This window comes from Ovis canadensis, chromosome 25 (assembly GCF_042477335.2).
Source record: "Ovis canadensis isolate MfBH-ARS-UI-01 breed Bighorn chromosome 25, ARS-UI_OviCan_v2, whole genome shotgun sequence".
Classification (NCBI taxonomy): Eukaryota; Metazoa; Chordata; class Mammalia; order Artiodactyla; family Bovidae; genus Ovis; species Ovis canadensis.
Window position 1 is genome coordinate 59919636 of NC_091269.1, and position 19222 is coordinate 59938857.

The following is a 19222-nucleotide window of genomic DNA, read 5'->3' on the forward strand; positions in this document are numbered from 1 at the left end:
GTTGAAAACTCTATGTCTGAATCCACAGACTGAAAGCTGGTCTCTGTTTTCCAGTAGAGCACTCGTGAGTCTGGGGTGGGGCAGGAAAACTTACAAACAGCAGTTGCGACGTGCACGGCCTCGGAGATTCATCACCACCTGCCACCCTTACAGTAGCTCTGACCTACTCTTATCTCAGATTTCCACTTTGCAGATAAAGAGCTGAGCCAGAGAAATAATATCTAACGCCATGTGGCTACTTAACAAAAGAGGCAGGGTTTGGACCTCGTTCCGTCTGACTCAGAAACTCCTTCAATCTATAGAGCCTGCTAAGGTCAGCCCAACACTGCCCTGGGAGGCCACACTCCCTGTCTGTAGGGGCCATCACAGGGCTGCACTAGAGGCTGCAACGAGGATGGCGACTGATTCTCCAGGGCGCCTGAGGCTTACAGCACCCTCCATGGGCCTGGGCCGTTCTCCTCCCAGTTCAGTTCAGTTCAGTTTAGTCGCTCAGTCGTGTCCGACTCTTTGCGACCCCATGAATCACAGCATGCCAGGCCTCCCTGTCCATCACCATCTCCCGGAGTTCACCCAGACTCACGTCCATCGAGTCCATGATGCCATCCAGCCATCTCATCCTCTGTCGTCCCCTTCTTCTCCTGCCCCCAATCCCTCCCAGCATCAGAGGCTTTTCCAATAAGTCAACTCTTCGCATGAGGTGGCCAAAGCACTGGAGTTTCAGCTTCAGCATCATTCCTTCCAAAGAAATCCCAGGACTGATCTCCTTCAGAATGGACCGGTTGGATCTCCTTGCAGTCCAAGGGACTCTCAAGAGTCTTCTCCAATATCACAGTTCAAAAGCATCAATTCTTCGGCGCTCAGCCTTCTTCACAGTCCAACTCTCACATCCATACATGACCACAGGAAAAACCATAGCCCTGACTAGACGGACCTTAGTCGGCAAAGTAATGTCTCTGCTTTTGAATATGCTATCTAGGTTGGTCATAGCTTTTCTTCCAAGGAGTAAGCATCTTTTAATTTCATGGCTGCAGTCACCATCTGCAGTGATTTTGTAGCCCAAAAACATAAAGTCTGATATTGTTTCCACTGTTTCCCCATCTATCTCCTCCCAAGACCCCCTCAAAGTAGCAGCACAAGGGCAGGAGTGAGCAAGCCCAGGCATGGTTAGGACTCCAGCTCTGGAGGCGAGGAGACACAAAGGGGCTCCAAGCAGTGACAGGCCTGGAGTTTTGTCAAAGGGGCAGGGAGGGGTTATGTGGGTTAGGCTGCCCCTGGGAGACTGCCTGCCTAGGCAGGGGGTAGGGTGGGAACATGCCAAGAGAAGAAAGTGAGGTCTCGGTCCCTGTAGGTGAAGTGGGAGCAGGGAAGTGAGGGTCAGAGAAGGGTAGGATGTTGGGAACTGAACTACATTTCCCAACCAGGGAACTACAAGTTGCCAACTTTCCTGATGGATGGCTTTTATCGACAATGTCATCCCGCCAAGAGCCTGTACTCAGTTCATCCACCCACTCCTCAGATCAGTTGCTCTTGAGCAAACTCCCCGTGTTTGAGGCTCTGCTTTGGCGTGAGGGAAATGGAAGAAAAAAACAAACAAAATCTTTACCGTCTGGCGGATTCCATTCTAATGGAGAAGACTGACAGCAAGGCTGATAAGGAAATGGCTACCCCATACCAGACGGTGAGAAATGCAAGGGGATAAAGAGGGGCTCAGACGGCTCCAGACACAGAGGCAACTTCTGAAGATGTGCTGGGAAGAGAGCGAGATACTGGTGAAGCCTGAAAAATGGTTTCCAAACTGCTGCCTGTAATCCATGGGTGACCTGTGAGTGGTTCATAACCAGCACTTCTAAATTAACTAGACTAGAACAGGAAATACCAGTATGTATCACACAAGTGCATCTCATTTCCTAAGCTTTTGCCTCACTTCTGTTACATGGACACATGTGTACAGGTTGAGTTATAAGGTTTGCCTTTTTTTTTTAATCAGGGTCATGGCACAAAACATCTGAAAGTGATAATGAGCTCAGTAAGTTAGTACATTACTGGTTGTAGGCAAGACTTTAGATGAGAACTAACTTACAATGTATAAACTTGACCTGTTCATTTCTGTATCCCCCGGAGCCGAGCAAAGAACACTCAAAGGATGTCTGTTGGATGGATAGGTGGATGGATGGGGGGGTGGGGGGTGGGTGGAGGCTGTTTACCCCATCTCAGTGTAGGTGCTGAGAACACAGGCTGTCTCCACATTTACAACAGTTCCCCACTGTCCCATAACTGCCTCTCCAGTGACCCGCCCCCCCAAGGGGTTCTGATCTCCACGCCTACCTCCTCTGGGTAACTGCCAAATTCAGCCTGCAGAGCAAGGACCCCCAGCTGCAACAGCGTCTCATCGTTGCAATACAGCTTCTCCTCCAGGATGTCTTTCCGAAGTTGCAGGTAAAATTGATGCCTTGTCCAGCTATGCCTGCCAAAGAGATGCAGGAGTAAAGGTTACTGGCATGCTGAGGGCAAAGGAGAGCACTAAAGCCAGAGGGTCTCCTCAGTCTGTGAAGCAGAAAAAGGAGAGAAGATGGGAGGCAAGTGAGTAGAACCCACAGGGCAACGCCAGTAACAAGAGGGTGAGCTTGTTTATCCATACCATGCCTCCTGTCACTCGCTGAGGGCTATTCTGTGCCCAAGACACAGGGTTACTCACTTCCCACAATATCCATGGAGATGTTTGTTCTTGTGGCTCAAGTAAGAAAACCAATACTTAGTCAGATGGTATGTCTAATAAGCAAAGGAATAGAGAGAGTGATCCAGTCCCAAAGCAGTGACCCTCTCCTCCCATCCTCATCACTGAGCTGCCGGGAGGTGGGGCATGTTGGGGTCAGGGGAGAGAGAACTTGACCTTGACTGGCATATGTTTGAAACAAAAGGGTAAAGTTTTCATTTTGACCAGGGCTTGTCCCCAAACACTGACTTTTCCCCCTCTTCTGTCATATTGGAATCCAGCAAAAAGAAGACCAGACACAGCAACTATTGTAATGTTTGCGCACATTGATTTGCCAAGCACTTGCCTACCCATTATCTCTAATGTCAGCCTGGACAGACATAAACGGCCTAAGGAACAAACCAAGAAGTCTGCAGCACTCACTGGAGCAGCCCATAGTGACTCACGAAGAACTTTATCCTTAGAAAGAGCACAAAGGTATTTGGGGAGCTCTTCTTCTGCGGCTGCTCACTCCAGCCTTCAGGGGCTATTTTGCACAACCTGGTTTCAGCATCCAAGAAAAAGAACTCTTTACCTGAAATGGAAGTAGAGAGTATTTAGAGGGGAAAGCAGCCGGGCAGGAGCCACGCATCAGACTCACAGCCCTGAGCTCTGCCCGAAGGGTGAGACAAGAGCTGACTGAGTCTAGGAGAGAGAGCAGGAAGCAAGTTGTCTGGATTTAGTGCCACAGGACCTTTGTCGGGTCCATGAGGGGCCAAGAAGACGGAACAAAGATGAGAGTGTCAGTGAAGAGAAACATAGCACCCAGAAGAGAAAATATGAACATTTATCTGAGGAGATATCACTTTTCATCTGCCTCCCAGTGACCACCTTATAAAAATAAAATTAAAAAACACAGAACTGAGTATTTATTCCGTTTCTGTCGTGGGCCAGGCACTCTGTATCTACGTGGGCAAGTGCAGCGTCCCAGTCTCAAGCAGTTTTGTCAGAAGGAATGGAACTCAGGGACCTAGACATTGGGCTTCCCAGGTGGGCACAGGGGTAAAGAATCTACCTGCCAATACAGGAGACTAGGGTCCAATCCCTGGGGCAGGAAGACGCGCTGGAGTAGGAAATGGCAACCCGCTCCAGTACTCTTGCCTAGAAAATTCCATGGATAGAGAAGCCTGGTGGACCACAGTCCATGAGGTCACAAAGAGTCAGACACAAATGTGTGACTGAGCACGCTCACCACACACACACTGAGACACCAGGGCTACCTGAGGCATCAGGCCAGCCTGGGAGCCACTCACCTTTCAGGTAAGCCAAGCCAAAGTAGGTGAGCTCCCCAAGGTTGGCAGACGGTGCAATGGCACTAAAGACAGCTCCCACTGTCGACGTGACGTCACATTTCACCTCCAGGCACTGCCCGCTCAGCAACACCACACAGAGGCCCCTGAGAGCCAAGTACGACTTCGCTTTTTTGGTCTGAGAACAAGAACAGTATAAATCATAACAATAAGTAAAAGACATGGAGCCTTTACCATGGGCTAGCTACTGTGCTAACCACTTTATGCGTCTTTTTTCATTTAACTGACACATAACCTAAGAGATGAGTATGTTTATGATTCCTGTTCAGCAGATGAGAAGCAAGGCTCAGAGACTGTAAGGGACCAGCCCAGAGTTGCACTTAGTAAACGGCAGAACTGGACTCAAACCCTACTCTTTGCCAGGCTCTGCAGGGGCCAGGAAGGCTGGGGGTGGGGGGGGCGGGGGGCTCATGTAGTGGATGTCTCTCCCCTGCAAAAATTCCTGGGGCTCCACTTCCCAAGAGGATTGCCCAGGGCCACAACGGTGAACCATACACCCCCAGAGTAGTGAACAGTGCAGTACTGACCCCAGGTCCTCACAGAGCACAACTTGGGTGGGCAGAGAGAACTTGGGTGGGCACCTGTCCAAGGAGGAGGGAGGGCTAGAGTCTAGCGGATCACTGTGAACCAAGAAACTGATCGGCAGAGGTGCGTCCAAGGAAGTGCAGCAGCATCTGCCTTCTGTCCCTCACCCTGCTCAGATTAATTCCAGATGCAACTGCCTCTGTAGCCCCACCCCGACCACTGTCACCTCCGCCAAGCCGCCCAGAAGAGCCCATCGGTCCGCCCCACAAAGGCTGGTCCGCCGCATCTCTGCACACACTGCCCCCTGCCCCCTGTGCCCTTCCCCTCCATCCTCTCACGCAAGTTCCTACAGGTTTCCAGGTCGGCTCAGGACCTCTCGTCTGCAACCTGGTTCCTAGTGCTCAGGGCCCCTGCTCCCTAAGAATGAGGGCTCAGGACCTCTCGTCTGCAACCTCGAGGTTGAGCCACCCACTCCCTTCTCTGCTCCCCCAGTTCCTAGTGCTCAGGGCCCCTGCTCCCTAAGGATGAGGGCTGAGCACCCCCTGTGCCCCAAGCCTAGCCTGAGGCCTGGCCCAGACCGCCTCAGAAAGTCTTCATTAAAAGACAGGCATGATGGACACCGCAGATGGCTTTAGTTCCACTGAGACCAAGCCTGCCCCCACACCATGACCTCCCACAGCCCACGGCGGCTCCACTCCCCAGCACTGGACTGAACCCTGTGAGAGTGGGATTCCCCGTGACCCCAGGCAGGCACGGCCACGGGGCACACTCTAAGCCACTCCGGTTCCCGCTCATCCGCACCTGTGTCTCCTGTTGCTGTGTAATACACTTGCCCACGCTTGAGTTTAATGCTTTGCAGTTGCCCTCTTGAAATTTGTAATGATTGTATGTTTGAATGTGCGTTTTCTAAATGACGTCCATTGGAGCATGCACAAAGAGCTTGGGTCCCCAGTGGTCCTGCCTGCCCACCTCTGGTAATGGGTTTTGGCTGCCAGCTTCTCTGTTCCCTGGTGCCCAGGCCCCTTCCAGTTTCCTCCTCCCCCTCCCTACCCTGCAACCTCTGCCAACCTTCACTCAGGATCTCTCCCCTCTTCCCCAGAGTGCTGGTTCAGGAAGGGTCCCAGTCAAACATCTCAGAGCAAGGCAGGCAGTGGCTGAACCCACAGTGGACTAACAACACCAAAGCTCTTTCCTTGAGCCTTAGGAAAGACAGCCTGTCACTCACCCCTAATCCAGGTCTGCCTGGGTTGAGCCAGCAGACCAACGGAAGGGAGACTGACTTCTCCTCTCCAGAAAATAAACGCATAATGCTGGAACACAAACTTTGCGTGAAGAGGAATATCTGTTTTTTTCATACCAAGAGATCTAGGGTGTGGAGCATTGCCTGGCACCTACTCGATGCTTCAACGATATTTCCTGACTAAAGAGGAAGATGAAGACAGAGCTTGTCTGGAAGGACAAGCAGGACTTGGTGAGAAGTCACAGAGGTTTCTTCCAAAAGGGGAAGAGGATGCTAAAGGATGGATGCCAAGTAGCAGTGTGACTTGGCAAGGGCTGGCAGGCCCCTGGAGGAGAGGGTAAGCCCCTCAGAGCTTGATCAGCCCCAGGTACTGCTCAGCTGGCTGCTCACCACCCTTCAGCCCCGCCCAGTCTAACCCAGCAGTTACCACAATTGATCCAGGCAAATACAAGGTCACCGGGGCCTCTCCAGCCATCAGGGCAAACTCCGGCCTGGGGAACTGAGGAAACAGGCAGAGTTACTCTCAGTAAAGAAGAGAAATCACAGTCAAGCCCCACACGGCTGGAGCCCCAGCTTCAGAACTGAGCTTCTCCCATGGTTTCACCTCCTCCTGCCCACGATCAGCCTTCCCTTCCCCAAAACCAGCAGGAAGCAGGTTTCAATGAGATGGGGTCAATTGGGCTGAGGCCCTAGCGAGGCTGGGCATCTCAGAGCAGACGTCTTAAGCAAGCAGGTGCGGCTTTGGTGATGTTCTAGCTCTTCATTTGAGCGCCCACTTCATTTTAAGTGCCGTAATTCATGCATCATCATATAATCTTTTATATGTCTCAAAATTATACAACACATTGCATGTATACATATATGCGACAAGGTTTTGAAAACAAAAATACTTTGAGATTTAGATTCAAAGTAAACATTTTACCTTGTTCTGGATGTTGAATTGGCAGCGTGCCTGAGTATTTATTCTCAGTATCACAGTACTTCATGTTCATAGCACACTTGTGACCCAGGAAATGCCCTGATGCCATTTTTATTTATACCCAGCCATCATCCTGTGGGGTGCACATTCTCAGCCCCTTTTGCAAGAAGTGGAGGTTCCAAAAGGTTAAGAAATTCACCCAAACTAACACCAGTGAGTCACAGGATTGGGTGGGCCTTTTTCTTTAAGATTTTTTTTTAACGTGGATCATTTTTAAAGTCTTTATTGAATTTGTTTCAATGTTGTTACTGTTTTATGTTTTACTTTTTTGGCCACAAGGCATGTGGGATTTTAGCTCCCCAACCAGGGATCAAACCCACATCCTCTGCCTTGGAAGGTGAAGTCTTAACCGCTGGACCTCCAGGGAAGCCCCTAGGTGAGCCTTCTAATGTGTCCCCCAAGGGTACCCATCAGGACTTCTGTCTCAAGAGGCCAAAAGTGCAGCCGGGGGTAATGCACGTCCTGAGAGAGTTGCTAGTATTGTAGAAGCATTCGACCCCCATCCCTCCAAGCTCACAAGGGCCTGAGAGTGGTCTTGGAGGGCAGCAGGGGCTGGAGCGGAATATGGCGCGCATCGCCGCACAGGAGAGGATGTCCTGAGGCTATGCCAGGCTCCGCTCACCCCTGATTAGTTGAGCACATCAGGAAAATCTCTCCGCAACAGACAGACAGGCAGACAAAGCCTGTTGGGGGCTTCAGGGTCTGACATTCCCAAAGGGCTCCTGATGCGCCAACAGAAGGCCAGGCAGAGGCGGCCTCATCCGTGAACAGCCTGCTCTGGAGGGCTTGCCACAGCTCCAGGGGCGCCTACCCCGTGGCCGCTGTGGCCTTGTGTGGTCACTTTTCCAGCTAATGCCAGTGTCACCCGTGGAGGAAGGGGCGCTTGTTATCTAAACACTGGAAGTGGCTCTGACTGCTGGCGCCAGGGCTGTTTTGGGCAGAAGGTACAACCCGGGACCACCCCAATCTCACCCTCCAGCACAGGTGTAGCAAGCTGGCCCCTCAGCAGAGACCAGACTGCCTGCCAGGAGCCTCGGGTCCCCAGAGCCATGAGCAGGGGCCCCCCGACATGGTCTCTCCTGTCAGCCTGGACTTCCCAGCGGGGCAAGCTGGCCTGCCACTCTTGAGCCCCAGCTCCCCACACTCATCCCGACTCTGCTGCTCTTGTGCCAACCAGCCTGAAGAATCTCTCTCCCGAGCTACCCCAGCCACTGCTTTGCTTCCACACATCACCTGTTCAGAAGGCGCCCTCCAAGCACGTTCGGCCTTGTCGGCTCTCTCACCGCCTCCCTTGTCCTGTCCCCACCTCGCGTCAACAGCCGTGAACTTCCTGAATGGCGGGACCTGGCACCTTCAACCTGCTATCCTACAGAGTTTATAGCAAGCCCCCTCCATAACACCTATCGCCCTGAATTGCCAGGCTGGAGGTCATTTCAGTCCAGCTCTGTAGGTCTCAGCCCAGGGAGGCTGGCCCGCAGCAGGATCCTGCCCATTTTCATTTGCCGTGTCAGCCACACATGGCTTCTCTCTCACACCGCCTGTGGCAGTGCCCTTCGATCCTCTTTGCTCACCTTTCCCTTTCTTTGCAAAAAACCCCTTTGGGAAGGAATTGCCGGCCGTGAGTTTTCCGGGAGAGCAGAACCGGAGCTGAGCCGTCGGGCTTCCTGGAGGTCTGGGGGACCTTGAGCTGGAAGGGTGCTGGCCAGCAGTCAGAGAAGAAGCAAGAGTTAACAGTGGAAACAGCTTCCCTCTAGGCTGAACGCAGCCTCAATTCTTAGCGCAGAATCAAAAGCTAAATAAATCATTGTTTTTAACATCGTGTTTTGTGGTTGTTTGTCATGCAGCTCATGTAATGTAGACAGTCTCTACATAACAGCATGCTGTTTCCAACTGAGCCTAACTTGGTTCCAAGAGGAGAGAGAACACCCTGACGGCCAAACTGCCATCAGGCCCCTCATCACCTTGAATCCATATCTGCTTAAATGTGGCTTCTTCACCTGCCAGTGGAATAGGGTCGGGTTTTCCTTGAAAAGCAAGAGACTTCTCATTAATAATCAAAAAGAGAAGAAGCAGGGTTCAGCCGCTCCCACGCCAATACCCCACCCCGAGCTCACAGCACTGTGCCCACCTGCTCACAGCGACGCTACAGCGACCGTGCGCGGAGGGGTTCAGTCCGGGCTCCAGGGAGCTCTGGGTCTCTGTGCTTCTCTCTGAAACTAACCAAACATCATAGTGAAAGGCACGGGCAGGAGCAAATAGCACAGTTTTCTTGCATTAAGCAACTTAGGGTACGGATATCAGCGACACAACTTGACAGCCGTGTGATGTCGACAAAGCTGCTTGAAATCTCTGTTTCCTCACGGGAAAAACGTAAACAGAAATAGCAGTCACAGCGGGCTGGGGGAGTCTGGGAGAGATAAAGCCTAACAAGACAGAGTACTTTGTTTTAGGGACAACAGACAGCAACATTATTTTCTTTTTCAAATCTCACATTCAGTTGAAAAGTAGAGAACAGTAGAAGATTTGAAGATTATTCTAAAAGCCATTCTTCCAACACACTTAGAGCAACAATAAAAACAATCTTTACAAATTGCTTCTCCTTTCATTCCACCTAGAAATCAATTAAAGGAAAAAATTTTCTTTCATGATGTTTGCTTACATTTGTTTTTATCAACTTGGACAGTTAAAACCCAATATAAAAAGAATCTATGTTGGCTATAAATAACTCAGCTAAATTATATCTCCAAGTGAAGCTTTCCTCAGGACACAGGAGGGGTCCTAAGCTCAGTCCCTTCTCTTCAGGGGCAACCTGGAAGAATGGGGCTTGCCCGGGCTTTCTCTGAGCCCAAGCATGGACATCGGGCCATGAAACAACAAAGGGGGCAGGACCCGGTAGAGTGGATATCAGCAGCCTGCCCGGGGAAGGCCAGGGCGCTGCACCCACCTCTGCAGCGATGCGGACACCCCAGAGCCCACGCCGCCTGGCTCTCACAGCTCGCTCGATGCAGCCTGTTCCTGAGCAGGTGGCTTCTGTCTCGCTGCCCAGAGGAGCTCTCCTCCACGGCCCTCCTCTCCACCTGACGGCCAAGTGCATCACACATCCACATTCCAAGGTCAAGAGGGAACGCTTACATAAAGACAGACAGCCTGGCCGTCAGCTTGAGTCAATGTGGAGGAGCCTGCCCTTCACTTTGGGAGTCCAGCACGGAGAACAGTAGCCGCCAGGGCGAGCTCACCCACACGCTCACCCACCAACCACACACTCCCCCCAGCCCCCAAAACCTGCCCACTCACGCACACCTGCGCCTTGGCTCATGCGCCCCCACCACAGGCCAGGGGCTCCCTGATGATCGCCCCTGTGCTTCCAAGACTCAGAGCTACATCGCCTCCACTTCCAGTCCTCTCCACCTCTGCCCTCTCCATAACTGCGGATACAAGTGTCTTCTCGTCACCTCCCCTCGCATCTGCCTCTATTACACCACGTTGCAACAAAGTCACTTGCTCGTCTGCCACCTGCGACCTCGTGTGCTTTACACACCCTTGTAGCTCACCTAGCTCAGTGCCCCAGTTAGAGTTGAATAAGTGATCAAAATCACTTTACAGTTTTCTGACGACAGTGCTGAGCCTCATCACAGTGTCCATCAGGGGACAACGGCACACTGACGGGTGGCAGGCTCCAGTGTTTCTCAAATAAGAGCCCCTCCTTCCCCACGGAATCCTCTGGCTCAGTGCACAGGAGTAACATGTTTACACGCCAAGAGAGAAGTTCAAAACAGGGGGATAGGTTGGCAGAGGCAGTTTCTGACTGACTGTGGGCAGCTTCTCCAGCTACTCCCTGCTCTCCACCCACAGGGCTCCCTGTTAGTCTCGGTCTCAATTCTCCAACACGCCCCCTGCCAAAGGGCAGCGCTGCACAGCGGGCACCTCACTTGCCCCACCTGAGTCCCAGCTCTGTCCTGGCCTCAAGGGGAGCCAAGGCTGGTCCGATTCCTGCTCTGGAGCTACGCATGACACCAGGCTGAGGCCGTCTCCACCTGAGACCACCGCCTTACTCAGCTCGACCCACCAACACATCCTCCCAGCACTCCCTCTCCTGCACAAAAAGGCCCTGACTTTGCTTCACGGTATCCCAGCCTAAGCCAAATGCTTAGTGCGTGCCAGACCCCTTGTTAGGTGCTGCAGAGCACACGCAGGGTGCAGTCACACAACGCGGCAAGCAGCACCATGAGGCGACCACAGCAAGGGGGCCCTCTGCAGGCATAAGACGGCAGCGGAGAGGGAGGGACCGGGGGCCTCGCAGGCACAGTCAGGGAAGGTTCTCACATCAGGCCTAGATTTGAATTTTGATAAGAGAGCTAACTCATGGGTCATATATATAATCATTTTAATGCCAAGAGGCTCTTCTAAAGATCCCAAAGGTCTTGGCCACATTAGAAATCTAGGCTCCCCCGAAGGTCTTCACCAGCGCTGCCCGATGGAACTGCAATACCAGGAAAGTTCTAGGTCTTCCCTGTCTAGCCTGGCCCTCTCCAGCTGCAAGTGGCTAATGAGCACTTGAGTGCGGTAGATGCGACTGGGGAATTGAATGTTATATTTCCTTCTAATGAACTATAACTTAGCTCATTTGAATTTTAACAGTCGCACATGGCCGGGGAAAGACCCCAAGGTTGAAAAGCACAGATCCACACTGACCTCAGAGATAGTGCCCAGGACCAAGCCGACCAGCTGTCTGACGAGGAGATTGGCAGAAGTTGGGTGGACAGCCGCTTCTTCCCAGTGAATCTGACAAGCTTCCAGGACAGACTGCAGCGGCAGCCGCCTGCCAGGCTGGTCTTCGCACATGGTCAGCAAGATGGAGTGCAGGCGTTGGCAAAGCTGCAGGGGCTGGAGAGTGGGGCAGCTCTGTGAGAGGCTGGCAGAGCTGCAGCCACTGAGGGCAGTGTCCTGCCAGGCGTGCCCGGGGAGCAGCAAGAACGGATGTCCTCATTGACTAGACAGATGCCCGCTCCTTCTGCGTGGCTTAGGGGAGGGACACGGGCTACTTCACCGAGACCACAAAATGCAGAGCAATTATCTCTGCACCAGCTGTGTGCAGTTTGCCGCTCTCTAATCTGGAACGCCCTTTGGTGCCTGGGGAGCCCAAACACATGCCTGAAATCCCTACGAAAAACAGGTGCTTGACAAAGTGGATTTCTGCCTATGCCAAGGACCCAGATCAAACCAGGATCAGCCTTTAACTCACATTCACCTGGGCAGCCTATCATTTTCTCAGATTATTTAGGTAGTTCTCACTGGGTCTTTCCCCTAGAATGTGAGCTCCAAGACCATAAGCACTGAGGCTTTTTCACTTTGGAATCACCAGTGGTCAGCATAAGGTCAATAATCGTTGACTGAACTTCATGTCACATGAACTCATCAGGCAAAAGGAAAAATGGGGATTTTATTAAACACTTTCCTCATGCGTTTAAGAGGCCACCATTTATATAGAAAGGGTTTCAAATTCAGACTCACAATCAGATGTTTTCCTAACACTCATCCACACTGCAAGCCATTTTTCAGATGAAGGCTGTTCTACCATTTCCTGCCATGGAACACCAGCTCTGAATTTCTGTCTTCATATGTATGCAGACTGCCGAGTCCTACACTCATACTGCACATCACAGGGCCTCCAATGCACCTACACTGCACAGCTACTTGAGATATAAGGTGGGAGACAGTCCCTGTCTTCAAGAGGTTCAAAGTTTAATGAAGACGGTCACTCAAAGGGACAAGCGCAGCACAGGGTGGCAAGGGCTTTGCTCTTGGGAAGTACAAGACAAGGTCATAACACAGAGGAAGGCACTTGGCCCATGCTGGGGAGGGAGGAGGGAGATGGAGAAGGAGCTTGAACGAAACATCACAGAGCACACTAGGGTTGATTGGGAGAAAGGTGGGAGGTGAGCCACAGATGGAGGAAGCACTGGGGGCAAAGGCGGCACGTGTCTGGAAGGAAGGGGACCACGGGAAGAACTAGGCCCAGGGCAAATGGACAATGCCCTTGTTCAAACGGCTCAGAACTTTAATGCAGAGCAGTAAGTCAAGTGTGGGGCCCTTGCAAGCGCGGTGTGCTATTACATAGGCCACACACTCTGTGCTGAGGAGTGAAATGCAACCCCCTGGGGAGTGGAGAGCTGTGAATAATTCCACAGAAGAGGAAGGTGGCCAGGTCTCTTTTTGGAAGGAGCACCGGAAGCACTGGAATGTTGAATTGGAGAAGACAGGGGTGAGATGGAAAAAAGGAAGGGAGAAAGGAGGGTAGGGAGGAAAGAGAGAAGCCAAACAGCCTGGAGAGAGTTCTCCAACGTGTACTCTCATTACACTAGTTTTCACAAAACAGTCATAGTGTCAGACAAATATTTATACTTACAAGCAGACACGTATGCATTCTGTAATCAAAATTTTTATGAAATGCTATGAAAAAGCTTAAAAGTTTCTGCACTTTAAGCCTTCTCAGAGTCTTTAATAAACTACTCTGATAAATCTTCAAGAAGAAGACATTGTAGGGAACGTTTTCCCAGATGGATTAAGCACAGAACCCTCTTTCATGGAAGCATCTCACTTCAGTAAGGGCTGCGTTAAGAACTTTTCTATAAATTGGTATCTTCAGCTTCTATAAATTTCTCTAGCTTCCTACTTCCTCTGGACTAGAGTGGCATATAAGCCTTATCTTGCTTGCCAGTCCCAAATTGCGGCTGCCTGGAGCGCCATGTTGAGTAGGATTCTGAGGTTCTTTCTGGACTCAGCAGAAGCCCTTCTTTAACATCAATTGGCAATTCTTCCTAGAACCCAGGAGGACAGCATGGTGGTGCATAGCTCAACAGATGTGGTCCCTGCCCTGGGAAAATAGACTAAATAAATCCAAAGACATCACCTGGCAAGACTTTGAGAATCCTGTTCACAGACCTGATTTGGTGGAACGTGAAACCCCGCTGACCAGTAGAGAGTCAGTCCCAAAGAATAGACATGCATCTATCCAAGAGAAAAAGCATGCAGTTAGATCTCTCATTTCTGTCATTCCATGGTCCTGTAAATGAAACATATTTTCCTGTGTGGCAGACACTGTTGGCTGCCTAGCCCAACAACCATCTGCAACCCCTTTAAACATTGCTGCGTCTTACTCTGGAGGCTAAAAGTCTCATGACCACGACACTCATTTTTTGTGAGAGACATGAAGTAGGGGGATTCTGAAAAGGTTTGTTCTTTACTGTCAACAGGAGCACGTGCATCTGGTCCCATTCTTTCCCCCTTGTTTCTGTCTTGAACACTGATGTGATACGTGGAATCATGGCAGCCATCGTGTGACCATGAGGCAACAAGCATAAAGCCAAATAGTCAACAGCTGAGGAGGATAAAATGAAAATATCCAGCTTTAGTAAATGATGACATTTACTGAAGCTGATGACCAATCTCTTGACTTCTTGTTATATAAATAACTCATCTGTGGTTCCAGCCACTATATTTTAGGCTGTTTGTTTCTTGTAGCCAAAACTGTCTCTACATGACATACTATGACTCAGCCTGATTAAAACGCATCATAAGTTCTCAGAAAGCAGCATGGTATAACATCTCCATGGAAAAACAAAAATCATCACTGATTTGACATCCAGAAATAATCAATGCAGACATTTATTTTTGGAACCTTGGGTGTGTGTGTGTGTGTGTGTGTGTGTGTGTGTATACTCAACTAACATCACATAAGTGTAAATATATACACATAATATGAATTATATCATATATATTTAATTACTTTTCAAGTCATTAAGTTTCTACAGTTTCATTGTAATGCTGTCTTGTTTCATCTCCACTCTCGCTGGACATTTAGCTGGTTTCCAATTTGTCACTAACGTCAACAATACAGATAAACATTGGTGCAGCTACCTCGGTCTTTCCTCAAGCCTTGGGATGCACTCCATTTGAGGATCTGTTGGGTCCTGTTAGGCTTTTGCCACCTGCTGCGAGACCGCTTACCTACAGCTCTTCCAGCACTTCTTTCTGAGTATAATAAGCTGATTGATTAGGTCATATTAACCCCACTTTACAGGTATAGAACCTGGGGCTCAGAGAAGTTGACTTGTTCTCACCTAAGAGCTAATAAATTACTGGCAAGACAGCCTGGGAATTTAAAATTCATTAAAACATTTGTTAAATCCATTCTGCTTCAGTATTCCTTGGGGCTGAGCTGGGAGCTGGGGATGACCAGGCCTCTCCCAGAGAACAGGCCCACAGATGCCGCAAAGACACCACGCGTCTTACCTGAGATGCGTCATGCTGCTCATCACCGCTCTGTCCCTGTAGCAGCTCAGGGGCCTTGAAAGGAGCTGCCTCTATATGGGAAACATGGTCTTGGAAGGAAAGACTTCCAGTCGGAGAAAGCAAGACTGACCAGGGGCAGACCACATAGTTCGAGGAATCTGAAACCAAGGCAGGTAGGGGGGTGTAGAGATGGGGCCACCATCTGGAGCACCATCTGTGGGAGTGTGCCCAGCAGGTGTCTTCCAAAACCCTCTCTGAGATGAACTGTAAGCAAGACCCAGGGAGTGGAAGGAATTCAACCCTGACACATGCAGGCATGGGAGCATGTGTCACAAAATGTGGCTGCAGCAATGGGTGGGAAACTAGTAAGCGCATCCAAGTTCACAGGCGGCCCGAGAGTCTCCAGGCAAAATGTAAAGAGCGATCAAATCGGCTTGGAAATTAGCACAAGTCTTACTTCTCTGGAGTCAATTTAGAAACCAAGGCAGCTGGTCTTCTGAACATACTCTAGCTGTTCATTAAAGCCTCCAGGGCAGGGAAGAGGAGTGAAGACCAGGAGGAAGATGGACCCTAAAGTACAGGCACACAGCCTCCCTTCATACAGCACAGCCAGGGTCCTCGCCCTGACTGTGTATGTGTGATCTCCCACATGGGGAAACTCCACCGCGGGCTGGCAGGACATCTAAGTGTGAGCGCTCAGGTGTTTGTCCCAGTTATCAATTCAGTGCCTGGAAACTGCAAATCCATGTTTCAATACCTGCTCCCTCCTTTCCCTTCAAGAGCTCTCGCTTTCACTGCGAGAGAAATGTACAGCTTTCTCAGCAGAGGGCGCTGGAGAGACATTACGGGAGGCGGGCTCTCCTGCTGTTTCTTTGGGGTTAGCGGGCGTGTGCGTGAAGAGGGACGCTCTGCTCCTGCACTGGACTCTGGGTCCCTAGGCCACCCCTCGGCCTGACCTTGTGAAGTGATCGCTTCGCAACCCTATCTCCAGAGACACAGCAGGTTCCGGGCCTCCTGCAGGCATTCGCTCCTGGAGCTGCGGCTCATCTCTGCCTGCCCACATCCAGGGAGTCACCCTGCCCCCGTAGGCGATGCCTGTGCCGTGTGCGTCCCGTGGCTGCAGACACCCATAGCCAGGTTGAGCAGAGAACTTCGCCATCACCGTGGCCTGCAGGCACAGCTCCTCCAGCAGATCGGAACCCCAACTTGGAGAGGGGACTTCCCTTCAAAGTTTGTCCCTCACTGGTATGCCCTCAGTCCTAGGAGACCATGTTAAGTTTTCTCATATCTGACGGTTACTCCTCTATCTTAGCGTAACAATTCTTCATATTAACCTCCCCTATTTAGACCACTGAATGTGTGGATTCTCTCTACTAACAGTTGCAGCATCTGGCAGGGGATGATGACTGCCCCCTGCCTCTTTCCTGTCTCTGGTTCTGCCCAGGCTGCCCAGGTATTGGGAGAGCCCCACAGAGCTCCCAGCCTCTCTCCCCCTAAACACCATGCCTGGAAAGGCTGCCATTCCAAGGCAAAAAGACTTTCTTCCAACTCTGTGGCATTCCATGGGTCCAAGAGACAGAGCTGCCCTCCTAGAGCAGCTCCATGGGGGAGGCTTGCAGGTGTCCCGTGCCTGCTCAGTCTAACACCTCGGATGACAGATCGGAAAGCTGTTTGGGAAGCTTCACATTCAACTCCCTGAGACTCAACTGCCCCAGACACACTCTCTTACCATCGCAAAGGTCCTCCAGGAGCCGCTCAGCCGCCAGGGACAGGAGGGACCAGATTTCCTCCTCAGATAGAGCTTCACCCCGGACCTGGAGGGCACTGGCCAGGGTCACAGAGGCCGGGCTCATACCTGCAAAGACACACGTGCGGCCGAGCCCTTGTATAGTGCGGGAGCCTGCGTGGCCACGCCAGCCCATGCGCGGCCCAGCCCCTCTGCAGAACAGCCCCATGTTTTGCCACGTGTCCCCAGGTCTGGGCGCAGGGCCAGGCACACGGGAGAAGCTAAAGAAATGCTCACTGGGAGACTGGCTGGCTTTGGCTCGTTCTCAGTGCATGAGCGCATCAGTAAATAAACTAACTCCCAGTTAAGGGTTAAGTCCGTAAATGAATGAATGAACCAACCTTGAGAACGGCTCCCTCTGAGCTGGGCATGCGCTGTCGCAGAGAGCTTCCCGCTGCGGACTGTCTCTCGCCTGCGCCCCTCTCTGTCTGGGAAAGTGGGTTAACAACCTTTTTTGCCTCCAATACGTGATTCATGTCGTTCCTCACTGGCTGCCACATGCAGAGCTGGATTTGGCTCCAGCAGCAGCCCTGTCTCTAACGATCACTGGCACCTGCCCGAAGGGCGAGAATCACTAGAAAGAATACTAAGCCCTGTGGTTTGAAAAGGTGCAGACTCACAGGAAAGCACGGAACTGATTTGCGGGAGGAGGAGGTAAGGAAGGAGGGTCTCCTCTTCCCTCTCTCCTTAAATATACACCTTTAAAGCTGACATTTAAATGTCTGTCCTCCTGACAAAGCTGCCACCCACTAATCTCCAACGTGGAGAGCCCCAGGTGCGGGGGCAGTGGGAAGAGGCCAGGCAGGCTTTCCCTAATCCATTTACGCCACTGATCTCTCCCACAGCTGAGCTCGGAGGGCGGCTGTGCAGAGTTGGGGGTGGGGTGGGGAGCACATTGTGGCCCGCCATCCCTCTATCCAACATGCTAATCCAAGCTCTCCACTTGCCAGCTGCTCAGCTCTCTGCATGTGCCTCTAAGACCAGCCTCCTGCTGCCTCAGGAAGAGACATGGCTTCGCAGAAGAAAAAGGCTGGCTCCTCCATCTATCTATCCCCTGGGGCGAGAAGGGCACTGCAGCGGGACCTAGATGCTTCGGTAGGTGATGTCATTTATCACAAGGAATCTGTGACGAGGAACTGGTGATCCCATTTACAGGCAGGAAAACAATCCAAGGGAACCCAAGAAAAAAATGATGGAATCAACGCTGAAATCCAGGCTCTCTCTTGTCTTTCTTTTCTTTTTTCTTCCTCCGACTTCTTTCACACTTTTCTTAGGAAACTCATGGACTGGGCCTTCTCACTGTGCCACATTTTTCTAAATCTTTATAACCACAATGAAAGGCTGCTTAGTAAAGGAAAACCAATGGGACAAGATATTGATTCTCAAATAGGAAATGAGACCTCTGAATATCAAAATCAATACCTCACACAAATATCACATATGGTTTTTTCAAGTTATTTTATGACTAGAAGAAAATTGCCTTAAATGTATAGAAAGGCTGGAGTAATTAGTTAATACCATCTTCAATATAGTAATTGAATGGAGGAAGGGCAGACTTTTCAACAAATAGTACTGGATCCATCATGAAAAAAACTCACGCATTATACAAAAATTAACTCTAAGTGGATTATAAATTAATGTAGAACATCAAACTGTATGTTTTTAGAAAAATACAGATAATATTTGGATCTAGGACTAGGCAATGAGTTCTTAGACTTGATACCAAAAGCACAAGCCATAAAAGAAAAAATTGATAAATTGGACCTCATCAAAATTCAAAAGTTTTGCTCTCCGAATGGTGCTGTTAAGAGAATGAAAAGACAAGCTAAAGACTGGGTGGAAATATCGGAAATATGCGTGAGGTGAATGTTGCCATGTCTGCTTCTTCAATAGATATATCTTGTGGCAAAACTCTAATATCACCTTTTGAATAGCTGCAACTGAGCAGAAGAACAATATTTTGCCCATCACAGGTTTTTGTTCAGGGTTTTAAAATAAGGAGACTGAAAGTGGGGACTTAGTGATTATTTCACATAATGTAGACAACACTTTCCAACCATGTGAATAGGAGGAGCTAAATATATAGCTGTGTGTATCCACATTTTCAATTTACTACAAACAAAGCAGAGACAAACGAAAAATGCACACGCTGTGTAAAAGAGGGTAGGATAGGGACTTTCCTGATTGTCCAATGGTTGAGAATCTGCCTTCCAGTGTAGGGGATGTGGGTTCAATCCCCGGCCAGGGAACTATGATCCCATACGCCACAGAGCAACTAAGCTCACGCTGCAACTACAAGAGGCCTCTGTGCTGTAACAAAGACCCAGTACAGCCAAAA

At 50.5% G+C, this 19222-nt stretch overlaps 1 protein-coding gene across 1 annotated transcript in view; it reads right to left on the reverse strand.

Moving 5' to 3' along the window:
- FRMPD2 (FERM and PDZ domain containing 2) overlaps positions 1 to 17020 on the reverse strand; it is a 41845-nt gene extending 24825 nt beyond the window's left edge. The window contains exons 1-11 of the mRNA XM_069572277.1: positions 16828 to 17020; positions 15099 to 15256; positions 13749 to 13814; positions 11499 to 11690; positions 9751 to 9883; positions 8935 to 9022; positions 8378 to 8504; positions 6255 to 6326; positions 4006 to 4180; positions 3137 to 3287; positions 2326 to 2464 (exon numbers count right to left, since the gene is read on the reverse strand). Coding sequence (XP_069428378.1) covers positions 2326 to 2464; positions 3137 to 3287; positions 4006 to 4180; positions 6255 to 6326; positions 8378 to 8504; positions 8935 to 9022; positions 9751 to 9883; positions 11499 to 11690; positions 13749 to 13814; positions 15099 to 15256; positions 16828 to 17020 — 1494 coding nt within the window. The remainder of the gene's footprint in view (positions 1 to 2325; positions 2465 to 3136; positions 3288 to 4005; positions 4181 to 6254; positions 6327 to 8377; positions 8505 to 8934; positions 9023 to 9750; positions 9884 to 11498; positions 11691 to 13748; positions 13815 to 15098; positions 15257 to 16827) is intronic.
- Positions 17021 to 19222: the final 2202 nt, after the last annotated feature.